Source organism: Hippoglossus stenolepis, chromosome 10, assembly GCF_022539355.2.
Source record: "Hippoglossus stenolepis isolate QCI-W04-F060 chromosome 10, HSTE1.2, whole genome shotgun sequence".
NCBI classification, from domain to species: domain Eukaryota; kingdom Metazoa; phylum Chordata; class Actinopteri; order Pleuronectiformes; family Pleuronectidae; genus Hippoglossus; species Hippoglossus stenolepis.
Genome location: NC_061492.1, coordinates 9,261,508 through 9,275,499, shown reverse-complemented (window position 1 = coordinate 9,275,499; position 13,992 = coordinate 9,261,508). Strand labels below are relative to the sequence as shown.

The window sequence follows — 13,992 nt, the reverse complement described above, 5'->3', positions numbered from 1 at the left end:
CGTCCTTTGGAAATTTGGGGTTGGGGGCCACAGATTTGTCTACATTTGGACAAGATAATGCATTCACAGTGACATGTGCTGCCTTTATTTACCCCCAAACTCCCTAAAGGGAAACACAGTATTAACTTGGAACAGTTTGTCAGCTGAGTTCGGGTGTTTCCCCCTCTGTGGGTTTTGAAGCTGTAAAGCTTTGTTGATTGTCTGTGGTGGGTGTTACATAAAATCACCCTAGAAAATTAACACATTGCTATAATTAGCAACTAAGAACGTTTAGTCACAAACGAACCTGACAATTGAAGTCAATGGTGACCACTTCTTCAAAACGTAAAATAGGAAGACAAAAATTTATAAAATGCCTATCCATCTCCGGAGCTGTGTTCGTGTGAGCATCACTGAGAACATTTAGACTAAAAACTTGAAGAAGTGGTCACCAGTTACTTCGATTGTATCAAATTCGGCTGCAACGCTGTTTACCCCTGAAACTCCAAAAGGGTTTTGTGGACTCATACACTTCACCCACCCTTCTGTCGGCAAATTGGTGGGGAGATAATAGGTTAATACATATTTGCGTGAACTATCCCTTTAAACAGTCTGTCGAGAAAGGCAGAGTATTCAGATGTTTCCAAAACACCTCATGGATACATTCTTTCTTTAGATGCAGTGAAGGTGATGAGTGTAAAAAGCACACCATTTACCAGGAGTGGGGTTTGAACCCACGAGGACTATTGTCCATTGGATCTTAAGTCCAACGCCTTAACCACTCGGCCATCCTGGTTTGTACTCATGATTGACTACAAGGATGATCAGGATCAGTCAGACACATGACTAACAACCATGTGAGATGAGTCTACCTGAGTAGATCCATGACGCCACAGTGCAAATACAGCCAGTCATGCTGCTGTTAACATGCCCCCCACTCACACACACTCACACACACACACACAAACCACACAGTGCTGCTGAGGAAGTGCAATCATTGCACACCCATTGCAACACTGAGAAGAGGCAGCAGTGTCTCTCATGTTGTGTAAAATGGTCCCAGTCACAGAGGATCTCAGCTTCAGTTCACCAGGTACTAACTGCAGGCTCTGTGTCATACAGAAAACACAAAGGTCTCTTTAGTTTCACTATCTTTACACTGACGGTACAGCGGGACACGGCCGGCTGTGCAAACATGAAGTCCTACTTTCCTTTTCTCTCTTCTGTTGTCGCTGTGCCTTAATGTACACACAAAGGAAAATCAGTGGAAACCTGAACAGGTCTCATTATGGAACCACATTTAAATAATACAGACCAGGATTCAATTGGATCTGCATCAAATTGCACAAACTCATAAATATCAGTCCCCTTTTTCATCATTTTCATCAAGATCCATGAGTTATTCTCTGAGAAATCTATGAAACTGTTTAAAAAACACCTTATCTTGCAATGTTAAAGAAAGTGAAAAAATAATTCCAAGATCCAACCCCCTGATCCAAATCCACACCAACATTTTAATGGTTCTTCCTTGGGTCCTGCTTCACCCCTCCATAAAATGTAATGGCAATAGGTTGAGTAGTTTGTGCGTAATCCTGCTAACAAACAAACGCAGACCTTCTCTGTGGACAAAATTAATTAAAAAAGCAGACAACTGAAGCCACAGATATATGAGATAGAAGGTTTCCTGTTCACAGTTTGTCACAATTCATTTAAAGTTTAAATTAAAGTGTAAAACTTACTAACTAACAGACAAACAGATGAAAACATAAAACCTCCGGGGCAGAAGTGAATATGATTGAGTTGAAGCTCAGACAGTTTCATCACTGAGTCTTGAGAAGCCCAAAGCTCTCGGCCTGTAGCTGGTGATAACTACACACATATTACACAATCCACACTGATCTGTCTTTCCTCGCCTGCTAACCACAATCAGCAGCTGTGTGTTTTAGATCAAGGCAATGGCTGTAAACAGAAACTGCTTTACATTGAGTTCCACTTTCCAGCAATAGATTTACATTCAGGCTGTTAAAACAAGCTGCTATAGGAGACATTTATTAATAAGTATATAATATTTTTCATCACTTAAATATCTTGCAACACAACTTACAAAGCTGACTAAAGGGAAAGAAGGCTGAGGGTTGTGCATTAAAATGACAGCTTAGATGTCTGATCATGCAACTGTACTCAGTAACAATCAGGAAATGTAAAACCATATCTCACTAAACACTGTTTGCATATGAATTTGTGGTTTGAAACCGGCCCAGTAAAGAAAAATAATTGACGGGTGGGAAATTTTAACATCGCTGCTGCTTGAAAATGGAGTCACAGAGTAAAATAACAAAATATTATATAGGATTTTTAATCTAGACTCAAGAGTTTGATGAAGAAAACCTGTTGCCTCATTTGCAGCAGGGGAAGCAACAGCAGAAGAGTTTCTTGCACGGATTGTTTCTCTTGTATTTCACGGCCTGCTTGATCTGAGCCGAAGCCTTGACGACGTAGTCCTCAGTTGCACCAACGTTGGCCTCGATGTTGTTCATCATGCAGCCCTGCTCCTCCACCAGCATGGCCATCTGGAAGAAGAGCTCGTGAATGTCCCTGATGCGGCCCTCCAGCTCCAGGAGCTCCTTGTGGCGGTTCTCGATCTCGTTGAGCGCCGACCTGGCGGATTTTCCATCCAGGAGGAGGTTGTCAGAGAAGACGTTCCACTTGCCCGTCTCGATCATCTCGTCTATCTGCTCCCTGCTCACCTCCTTGCCCATAATCTCCGCCTGCCTCTGGATGCGCGTCTTGCAGTTCTCCCTCTGCACCATCTCGGCCTCGTTGTACTCGGACATGGTGCCGTGGAAGGCGTTGGTCAGAGACACGTACTGCGAACGCACCATGCGAGCTATAGCTGAGGTAGATCCGTTTTCCTCCTCCAGTTGCTTGCTGAGCTTCCCCATCTTCTCCAGCCGAGCGTAAATGGCCTCCCCTCGGGCCTTGATGTCCCGGCCCAGAGCGTTGGAGTCCCGCTTGATGCTGCTTATCCTCCTGACGGATGTGAGGAACCTGGTGTTCTGCTTCCCGAGACGCTTCACGTCCATTTTGAACAGCAACATCTCCTTCCTCATGGCCTGGGCCTCCTTGTAGATGCCGGCCATTAGGTCCTCTGCCTCAAACACGATGGCATGTTGCTCCAGGTGCTCCTCATCCTCAGGGCTGTGGTTCTCCTCATCACTCCGCTCCTCCTCTGCAGACTTGGAGGTGGCTGTCTGCAGCTCACATATCCGGTCCCTCATCTCACCTGCAAGAGGAGTCAGGAACTTTTACTGACCTCGTAACAGAAATAGTTGGACATTTTGGAATATAATAATTAAATAGCTAAAGCTTTTCTCTGTAAAGCATAACAAAACCCCCCTACCAGTTGGACTAATTCAACAAATTAGAAATTAGAGGTTAATTTGTCAGTTTTATAGTTGCAGTTTGGCAGATTTTATAACCCTTAGAATTTGCTAGTCCAGCCGGGACCAAGTTGCATTACCTCTGCCAAGGAGGTTATGTTTACACCCGTTTTATTGTTTGTTGGTTTGTTTGTGTGTAGGATTGCACAACAAACAACAGCACCTCTGAAATTTATTATATTACACATTATATCCTCTTTATTGACACTTTTACACAAGTTGTCATTTTATGAGGGACTCTGTGCTGGACTATTTATTTCTCCCCTGAGCAGTTACCAGAGACTCCAGAAGGTTAGCGGCTCCAACTAAGTCCAGCAGATCAACCCACAAATTTGACATAATTTTCAATTCTTTTCTCTCTCACATATCCAGTCACGACCCCTCAGATTTAAATGGGTTTCATTTGGAGCAGTCTAACCCCTGGTTGGGAACCACAGGATGAGGCAAACTGCATGAAAAGAGACGTACTCATCAACAGGCTCAGCAGCATATTTATATGACCATAAGTACCTTCTTTCTTTTGATATTGTAATTTCTATGAGTTATTATCTTAAGGATTTTTAATAATAAATAAATATGTGCACATATCCTATAGTGAGACTTGGAAACTTGAATACAGAGACCTAATTGAAAACTATGCATTCTAGAGCCATTTGTTGAAGACTGATTCATTGCAGTGTTAGATGTGTTTTCTATAGAGAGACGGACCTGTCTATGTGTAAACTGCTCTTGAAGGAAGCTGCTGAGTAACTTCCTCAACTCAGAACCTTCAAATCAATTACAGGGCGTCGACTTGAGACTCTTAGTTCCTGTTAAGCTCATTTGTTTAATAGAAGTAAAGTGATAAGAATAACGGAAAATAATCTCACTAATAAACCGTACAGCGTCAATGGTGATGAAAAGCCAGCATCATGAGGGAAAAGGAAAAAGTGACAACAAGCTGTTACAGAAATCCGTCTGTGATGAGTTACTGATCCACAATTCACTTGATTGATTATCTGAGTCTATTTTTCATTATCAGGTCTGTAGGTGTGTACAAGAGCCTCGTACAACAGTGGGCACTTACCTTGTTGTGTTCTCCTCCAGTGGTGCTATGGTACAAAGTCGATGAAGCAGGAGAGGAGACCACAGAGACGCTAATTTCCTCTTTTTCTCTCCGTTATAAGAGCACATTTCAACATGTACAAGAGTCAAAGTGTGATTCAGGAGGTCTCTCTCTGTCCCCACACACACACACGCGCTCTCTCTCTCTCTTTCCTCCACACACACACACACACACACACACACACACACACACACACACACACACACACACACACACATTACCTCGGAGCGACGCTGTGTGTGAGTCAGACAGGCTGCAGCAGGTACTAACACGGAAGATCACGCCTCCTTTGCATTTCACACTCTTCGCCACTTCTCTGGTTTGTGTTTGAGTTTGAGGCTTTTCTTGTCTTTTCTGTTCCTTTCTTTTGTTTATGGATTTACACACAGCAGTCAATTATATATCTATCCTGCTTCAGTAAGGTCAATATTTAAGTCATTAATTTTACTGTAAGCTCTGTGGCTTTAAACAAAAACACACATGATTAAATACATTTTGGAAATTGTGTACTTCCAAAAAGCTTAGAAAATAAAAATTCTCAACAAACTATCATATTTATTGTTGTATTTATTGTTGTATTATCAGTAACTGACTAGTTTATTTGTATATACATATAAAAAAAATGGACTACTGACACAGGGGCCCTTCAAGGACCAATGAGATTTCCGCTGGGACCAGTGCCCCCGGACCCCACCCATAGATCCACCCCTGGTGCAGACTGTGAAAATACGTCATTATAAGTAAAAGTACTACATTGATACCATTACTAAGTACAGAGGTCACAGTACATTTGCTCGGGTTCAATTATTTACATTACACCAGTGGCTTTTGATTATACAAGAATTTTAAGCCAGTTTCTTTTAGATTCACTATTAAATACACTACAAAGTTATTTGCTGATGTTTGTGAATAATACATATCACTAGTTTATTAAATCTCTCTGAGCCATGTATGTTGTGTTATGTTTATCATTAACTCACTTGACATTTGAAAGAAGTTTGAAACCGGAATAACTTCACCTCATCATCATCAATGTTCAGGTTGTTCAACTGTCACTGATCCATCGACTGTGCTCACTGTGTCTGAACCAACATCTGGAAAACAACTGCAGTTCAGCTACAGTCTCACAATATTCTACACACTGACAGCTCCAGACGGTGTTTTAAAGGGTCGTTCTTTTATCTAAACCCTTTGGCCCCTCATCACACCTATGAGAAATAACATGGGAAGCATCCACAAAACAGCTTCTTGAAGGGGTTGCTCTTATCAGATGCAGTGGCTCTATCCAGCTGGAATACTACATCCTGAATGGCCACTCCAGTACTTTGGACATTTTTCTGGATGCTTTCGAAGGCGGCCCCCTGCTCCTCTACGAGCAGGGCCACATCCAGGAACAGCTCCTGGATGACCTCCATCCTCTTCTGCAAGTCCAGCAGCTCCTTGTGACGACTCTCGATCTGCAGTAAAGCAGAGCGGGCCGTTTTGCCCTCGGCCTGGACGCTGAACACGTTCAACTCCTCGCCCTCCATCATCTCCTCCAGCTCCTCCTCGCTCACCTCCCTGCCCACCACCTCCATCTGCCTCTGGATCTGACGTTTACAAGCCTCCCTGTGGCTCATCTCTGTGTTGTTGTAGCTGCACATCACCTCCTGCAGAGCACTGCTCAGCCACTGGTACTGTGTCCGGGCGATACGCGCTGTGGGGTCAGAGCTGCCACGCTGATGCTCCAGTTCCCCTCTGAGAGCGTTCATCATGTGCAGCCGCTGCAGCACAGCTTCTCCCCTGCGTTTAACATCTGCCCCGATTGCATTGGAGTCCCGCTTGTTTGCGGTGGTGTGTGTGGTTTTGTTTAAGGCCTGGTAGTTCACATCTTTCAGCTCACTGATGTCATTCTGGATCTGCTGGATCTCCAGATGTATCTCCTGGGCCTCCTGCAGGACACCAGCCAGCTCCTGGTCAAAGTGTGATACTGCGGCCCCTGGCCCTGACAGGTCCTCCAGCTCCACTGCACTGAAACCCTCAGAGTCACTCTGCACCTGGTGAAAGTGTGTTAGCCTGTCCCTCATGTCTGAGAGCAAGAGGACAAAGAGGGAGAATATATTTTAATTCAGTCACATGAGCATGAAAATCACAAGATTTGGAAGAGTTAAACTTGAAATAACCATTTTTTGTTGCCACTGGCAGCAGAAGGAAGCTGTAAGTACAACAGTGAGAGCAGAGGCCTGAATATTGTGACTATAACATCCAGCAAACTCGGAAAAATGTGCAAAAGTGCAAAGGTTTCAGTCCCTGTTCATTTCCACAGAGTGAGGTACACATATACTGGTTCACCTTATACATAGGCTCCTTTTCATAGTTAATATGTGAAATATAGACATTTGAAATCTAGAATAGGGTCTGAATCTTTCTTTTTCTTAATTCTGACCTCATCTTCTGAACTTTGTTTTGTCCATTTCACTCCCCTGTGACGAAGATAGAAACTGACAAGTCAAATTAAAAATGTATTCTGGTAGATTCACATTTATGTGTACAAATGGAAGCGAAACAATTGAAATGAAAAACATCAAAAGTCTCATTAGACTCAAACAAGTGTGGACTTGTCGAGTGTTAAGTCTCCGGAGCTGAGCCAGACTGAAGACGCCGACTGGATTCAGTCAAGCTGCTGCAAAACAGCAGGAAAACACACAGCTTGAGAAATCCATATGCACAACAAGCTTTTCAGTATCATGTAATTCTAGATGAGTTGATCTGCCAGGTCATTTAATCTGGTTAATGACTGACCAAACACGTTTTTAAAGCAGGAGAGTATTGTGTAACGGGTATTTTAAAGTACTTTAACTGCAAATCCTTCATGGGCAAGAGTAAATGTAAACAGGCCTCCGATCTCAGGTTGAGGTTTCCTGTCTGTGCTGGTTTTTAAATTCAGATCCGACCTCAAACGGACACTAAATATCAAAAAGTATAGAAACAGAATTATTAACCTTACTTGTAAGTTATGTAAAAATGGTTTATTCACCTTCTGTTGCACAAGCTGATCATAGAAATCCAATGGGAAGTGTGACGGCCACGGGAAATCTAGTGAGAGATTTTAATTTCAATGGTAACCATCAGTGAGACACCGGTTTTAAGAGGAAAGGTTTTTCAGAAACAAAACTTTCTGCATTCCTCTTGTGTCACATGGAGGCACAGAGTGACGTGCAGTAAGATAAGGCCTTGCAAAGATTCATCGTAAAGATGAATGATAAATTGACTATTCTCTACATATTCTCAGGTCAGCTGTTGTAGTCCAGTAATTGTGTTTTTATGTTTGAAAACACAAATGGTGAACGGTTGTGAAAAGTATTATGAAGAGAAATAAAAGGAAATGTGTGAGATAAAAGTCAGGGATCATCCCACAGTGACACAGAAAGTATTTCAGTTATGTTGTCTTCCAAACGGGTGAAACTGAAGCCGTCGTACAAGATAACAAACGATGAAGTCGCGCAGAAGTCAACTCTGCTCTGCCACCGTGATGGACAGTGATCGGAACTGACTTTCGGTTTCATGAAAAGATCAGAGGGAAACCACCAACTGTCAAGTGGCTGCCAGAAGAAGAAGCTGAACTATATTTAAATGGTTGAAATGTTGAGGGGATGTGTCTGTATTTCCACAGACAGCAGTGGATTAGTAATTTCCCATCAGCCTCTGTGAGTCTGAGTCATTGTGGCCTTGCATCTCAAAGGGGACTTTTATTTTGAGCAAGTCTGATGTGTCACTCACTCCTTCAGTGTTCAGCTCTGACACATGACTCTGAAGTTGAGGCTTAAGGCTGGAACGTTAGTTTACCTAGTTTACACTTTACTCTAGAGGATAAACAAGTTTTACATGGACACTGCACAGTTCTCCATTTATACCACAGTGAATACAGACAAGTAAAAAAAACAACAACATATAAACACCAGTTGTTAAACGTGAAATACTTGAGTAAAACTAGATATTATAAATCAGAGAATGCTTTTATCTCTAACTTCTACATGACCTTTGTATTAAAAGTACATTTATTGTAAGTATTTTACCTCAGAGTAATATTGTCCTATACTTGTATCCTCTACATCTTAGTAGGACATACAGTTTTTTACTCCATTATTCAAAATTAAACCAAAAAAAACATGTCTTGTGTCCCTTTACAAAACCAACTATATCTTGAAATCAATAACTATTTTTGGTCCAAAGTGGCTAAATATAGAACTTTTAATAGATATTTCTGAGTAGAGCCTCATTCGTTCCCTTCATCCTTCGTCATCTGATGTGACCTCAGATTTATCTTGTGACTCGGTAAAAAGGGGAATCTCCTACTTTAACTAATGGACCTAACCAAGTTGAAACCTGTTAGAACACTCAAGTGCTGCTCACTGGCTCCTGCAAACTTAAAACATGTTGCTGAAAATACTTTTCTACACTCTAATTTACTATTCTATTCATTTTAATTAAGCATTATTCTGAATGCACATTGACTTGCTTGGATAAAGAATCTGAGTATCTGTCAGTTGAGTATTCATTGTGCCCAGCAGATGTCAGTGGTACAACAGTAGTTTCCTTTGACTGTTCCATATCTAAGAGCTCGTGAAGATAATAAACATGAGGCCATTTACATTGAATTCCATTTGATAGGCAGACAGACAGATAGACAGATAGATAGATAGATAGATAGATAGATAGATAGATAGATAGATAGATAGATAGATAGATAGATAGATAGATAGATAGATAGATAGATAGAAGGATAAAGGAATTGATCATCTTATTTGTTCATTTTCATTCATAATTTATAACAGCTTCAATTCTGGGAAGTTTCCGGGAAGTTTAAAATGTGGACATTCGTCAAAGCATGACATTTGTTTTTATTACCAAAGTCAAAAATTACAAGTTGAAAGTCCTTGTTTAAATCTAGTTTTTTCTTTTTGGTCAGCTGATTCGGATTGAAGCGAAATGTTTTTTTTTTTATACATAAACGGTGTTTCGTGAGCTTCACATGTCGTCTCCCTGGTTCACCGGTCAGCAACTGAGCATGTGATCTGACTTGACCTCCATTCCTCGGTGCTGCATTGGAAACTGTTTATTGGGAATGTACCATGAATTTAAGGGATTCTTAATCAAATCAGTGAAACTATAAATAAAAAGATATTTTACCTCTGTCGCCTCATGACCGGATTTTCTTGTGTAGATCCTTTTTTTGCAATTAAAAAGGAAATGCACATTTTTTTCTGCAGTGTGTGTGTTGGCACAACATTTTATTTCATGATCAGAGTTACAATAAGGGGGATATATATATATATTTTCACTTTCTGCATTTTCCATCATGGCTCAACTACAGCACTATAACTCTCTAAATACGTGAAAGAAAATCCTGTTTGAGTATTTAAAAATGAAATAATCACGTAAAATACAAATCAGATTTCTGTTTCTCTGCTGTTCATCTCTTTAATAAAAATGTTTACATAGCTGTCATATCTGATTGTCAGATGATTATCTCTGTAACGTGGCAGGCTTAATCTCATTTGTGAAGTTTTCCTTTTGCTGACACCAATCACAACAGTGTTATGATGCGAAGTGGACTGATTTCATTTTCACATACTGTCGAGATTCAAAACGAAAACAATATCAGAAGTCTGCTGCTCTTCATGTGTTCTTATCTAATTTTATGCACAGAGCAAAAAACTTTGGCAAAGCATTAAAAAAAACCCACATTCATGCGATTTCCAATTTCTTTCATAAACTTATATTTGATGCCCGGTTGCAAAAAAAAAAGATGGAACATGTACCCACATGCAGACGGACTCAGAGAGACCCCCCTGCGTGTGTTATTTCATTATATTGCATCAGGCCTCGGGAGTTAGGCTGCAGTAATCGGTGGAGAAAACATCAGCTGTTTTCAGTTATCCAAAGTTGTGACTCGAATTAATTCAGCTTATTAGCGTCGTGCTGAGGCTCACATAACAGCACCAGTGTGTCCAAGCATTTGATCGAGTTAACATGAATGTCTGTCATGGGATTGGACATGTTGCTCTGCTCCCACCGCTTCCCAAGGTCTCACTTTGTTACAGTTGAGGTGGCTCTTCAGTGTTCAGTAAATCTGTCCTGGGCTTTACCACAGGGGTAGTGAGGGAAGCCGGTGCAGGTATACATGCTGGAGACAGGGCGTCTTATACTGGACTGTTACATTTTTATTTTTACTGATCAGATTGTTTTATGTGTTGTCCGGCCTTGATTCTGCCCACATGTCTCAATTTAATATCCAAATCATGTTAAGACTGTTTTGCTCCGGAGCTGCACTTGACCAGTCAGTTGATTTCCATTTTCATGAAGAACTCTGTGCTTGACTTTACAGTCAGCTTAATTTCACGCTGTTCTGAAATTGTTTTATTGCAATTACACACTCTCATTGGCTAATCAGCAAATATGCCTTATCAGGCAAAATCGTTTCAGTGTAACTTACTTGTTTAATGAAACTTCCTGTTGCCTTGTCTGATGCTTACGTCCTAACCTGACCTGCAAAACAAATATATAACATAATATACTATATAGTCAACTATTCACCTTATTTGATTGCCATAAAGAACAACTCTTTATTTTGACAATGAAATAAAAGAATAACATCCTGATTTTGGAATCCCTTGCTAATAAGGCATCCTTGATACAGTGCTATATTAATGATTAATAAACGCTTTACCGGTTACAGAAGTGAGACAATATCAAGGAAATATTTGGTATAAGGAGGTTATAAAATAAAATCCCTGTTCTTGGGTGTTTTCACTTTGTGATAAGCGTTTAACCCTGTAGTTATATATATCATTAATCAAATATTTAAAGTAAATTTTGGTCCAGAAAAGTTGGGAGCTTTGATTAATGATATATAAAAGGTGTCTTATTGGAAAGTACCTGTTTTTCTAAGGAAACAAGCCCTACGCTCATTTCTCTGAAGCACTTACAGCTTAAACGTTAAATAACGTAATAATTACTCCGTTGTAACAATGCATTTAGTGCGCAGATGAAGTTATATGCGTGTTTTATAGAAACACATTATTCTTCTGTTATGTTGTGATAAACATGTACAGAGAAGAAAATCCAGAAAACTCTGTGGTTTCCTCTGAGTTCGGACCTGGGACGCCAGATGTCTCACACAGTTATGTAAACTCTTTCATTCAAGAGGTGGTGACTTATTCCCTTGAGGATGACTCAACAACATCCCAGCAGCCAGTCTGAGCCTCTTTGAGCTGACATGACAGACATGATAATCAGATTTGTTGCTCATTTGTCAGAGTGAAGAAGCAGTTCCTACTTTCCCGGAAAAAGGGACAGGGTCAATTAAGCCAAATCATTTTTTACATCTTGGTTTCCGTACAGATCAAAGAAACATAATGTAACATGTCCATTAGTGAGCTTTAGAGGAAGTGAGCTTTATAGATTTGTTTTTTTATACCTAATTCAGCAATAAATACTCTCATTCACAAAAGTACATCCATATAAGAGTGTAACCAGTGGTTTTAAGGGACATTGACATGCAATATCAAAAACAGGAGGAAACGGATGAGCCAAATAATCACAGCAATGTGTTCCTCAAAGGTTTCTGAACAGGCCCGTTGATAGAGGAAAACAAATCGTAATCCGTTTTCGCTCTATGTTAGTTAAAGATGTTTTTCTTAGAACTCTTCAAATCACTTTCATGCCCTATGTTGAAAGACTTGGAGTTTGGATAACTAGTCAGACGATGTGTTATCTGCCCACTTGTTGTTACACAGCCTGAGTTGTTCTAGATCCTGATTACATATTGTTACATGAGAAACATAAGGAGAATACTTCATTCAAGATAAAGATGTTTCCTGTCCTGTGTATTTATCATACAGTTCGTTTTTTAATTAGTTAAATTTGTACCTTAAGTAAATACTACAGGCTCAAGCACTTTACAGTTATGTTACAATACATACTGTAATTTAATTTTAATAGCACTAACACTAAATATTGGATTACAATATGACTGTATGATAACTGTAGTTTTCACGGCAACTTTACAGGATATGCAAGCATGTTACTCTTTATTTACACAAAAAAAGAAAATTAAAATAAAAAATATACCTCTATTGTTAACACACAAATGAATTAAATTTGTCTGAATAATATTAACATAATTGATAGATTTTTAAGGGTATAGAGGATAATACATCCTCCACTACTTTAGATATACTTCAGAATTAAATTTGTACATTTTTTTCATTCTGCACTTTGACAATAAAGACAGAATGTAGTGACTAAAGTTGAATCTAAATCAGAGGGAGTTTTTATTTGGGAATTTCAATTATAAACTCCAATTGAAATTGACAACTCAAATTCAATTGGAGTTACATCCTTGGCGCGTCGGTGGAGCTCTTCATACACTTTCATTTGTTCATGACCAGTGATTTCAGTTAGCACCGTATGGTTTGCACACATGCGTCCGCCTCTTCCGAGCAGATGTGGTTTCTTATTTTGAAGCGACACAGTTGTTGGTACAATCTATTCAATTTTAAAGAATTTCCTTGTTACTACAATTGATTCTGTGGTACAACTTTACCAATTCATCTGTAGTGATTTTAGAGGCCGTCATGTATGGTGAGCAGTTTGATTCTTAAAAGTTCGACTTAATCTGGAAATTCAAAATTTAGTCTAAACATTTTTCCTCATACCTGGCCTCACTACTCTCCCAGTTGTTGTTTGACTGATCCTCAATCACCAATGACAAGTGCCTGTAAAACAAAAAGACAAAACCAATGTCACTGGTAAAATATAAAAATATGACATAAACTAATGGAAGGAGAGAAATCCATGAAATATTCCTTGGGAAATTGGTTATAATTATCAAAAACCGCCCCAAATCTCAGGATGTTGAAGAAAGTGACACAAAATTCCTGGAAACGCCGTTTTATCGTTTATCCGTGCAAACGTTTGACGTGTTCTTTCTCGGCCCATCGGTCCCATCCCAGCACCAAGTTTCATGGAAATCCCTGAGGTAGTTTTTACATAATCCTGGTGACAAACAAACATAGAAAACATAACACAAGTCCTCACCATTGGCTGAGAGAGTGGAATCTCCAGTCTGATCTTTTGTACGGCAACACCACAATTAAACACAACTTAGCTACATGCTCTCACTGTAACTAGCGAGATGATGTAATGATGTTTCCTTACTGGCTATTTCTGCTGCACTCAATTGAGTCTAAGGGAACATACAGTACTTTATTCATTTTTAAAAAGACTAGCAAACGGGTGTGCTGCTAACACGCTAGCCTATTTTAGTAACATTTCAAATGAAGTTAAATAAAGTGGCTATAAGGTGACCTTAAAACCAGTGTGGTCAAAAACAAAGCCTTTGCTGTTGGCTAGCTATTGAGCTAACGTTGCTAAAGCTACAGAGCTATACTTTGCCAAATCAATTCAACGTGACCCAAACAAACA

At 39.9% G+C, this 13,992-nt stretch overlaps 2 protein-coding genes and 1 non-coding gene across 3 annotated transcripts; all 3 read right to left on the bottom strand.

Moving 5' to 3' along the window:
- Positions 1-692: 692 nt before the first annotated feature.
- trnal-uaa lies at positions 693-775 on the bottom strand. The gene has a single exon. It is a non-coding gene; the product is annotated as a tRNA-Leu (tRNA).
- A 698-nt stretch (positions 776-1,473) lies between these two features.
- Positions 1,474-4,748, bottom strand: stx11a (syntaxin 11a). Its single transcript, XM_035168992.2, has 2 exons — positions 4,486-4,748; positions 1,474-3,262 (listed from the first exon to the last, which is right to left on the bottom strand). Exon 2 carries the CDS (start codon positions 3,255-3,257, stop codon positions 2,376-2,378), a length of 882 nt encoding a protein of 293 aa, XP_035024883.1. The 5' UTR covers positions 3,258-3,262; positions 4,486-4,748; the 3' UTR covers positions 1,474-2,375.
- Positions 4,749-5,073: 325 nt separating this feature from the next.
- On the bottom strand, positions 5,074-7,672 carry LOC118116726 (syntaxin-11-like). The gene is made up of 2 exons (XM_035168566.2): positions 7,541-7,672; positions 5,074-6,592 (listed from the first exon to the last, which is right to left on the bottom strand). The coding sequence occupies exon 2, from the start codon at positions 6,588-6,590 to the stop codon at positions 5,733-5,735; it is 858 nt and encodes a 285-aa protein (XP_035024457.2). The 5' UTR covers positions 6,591-6,592; positions 7,541-7,672; the 3' UTR covers positions 5,074-5,732.
- Positions 7,673-13,992: the final 6,320 nt, after the last annotated feature.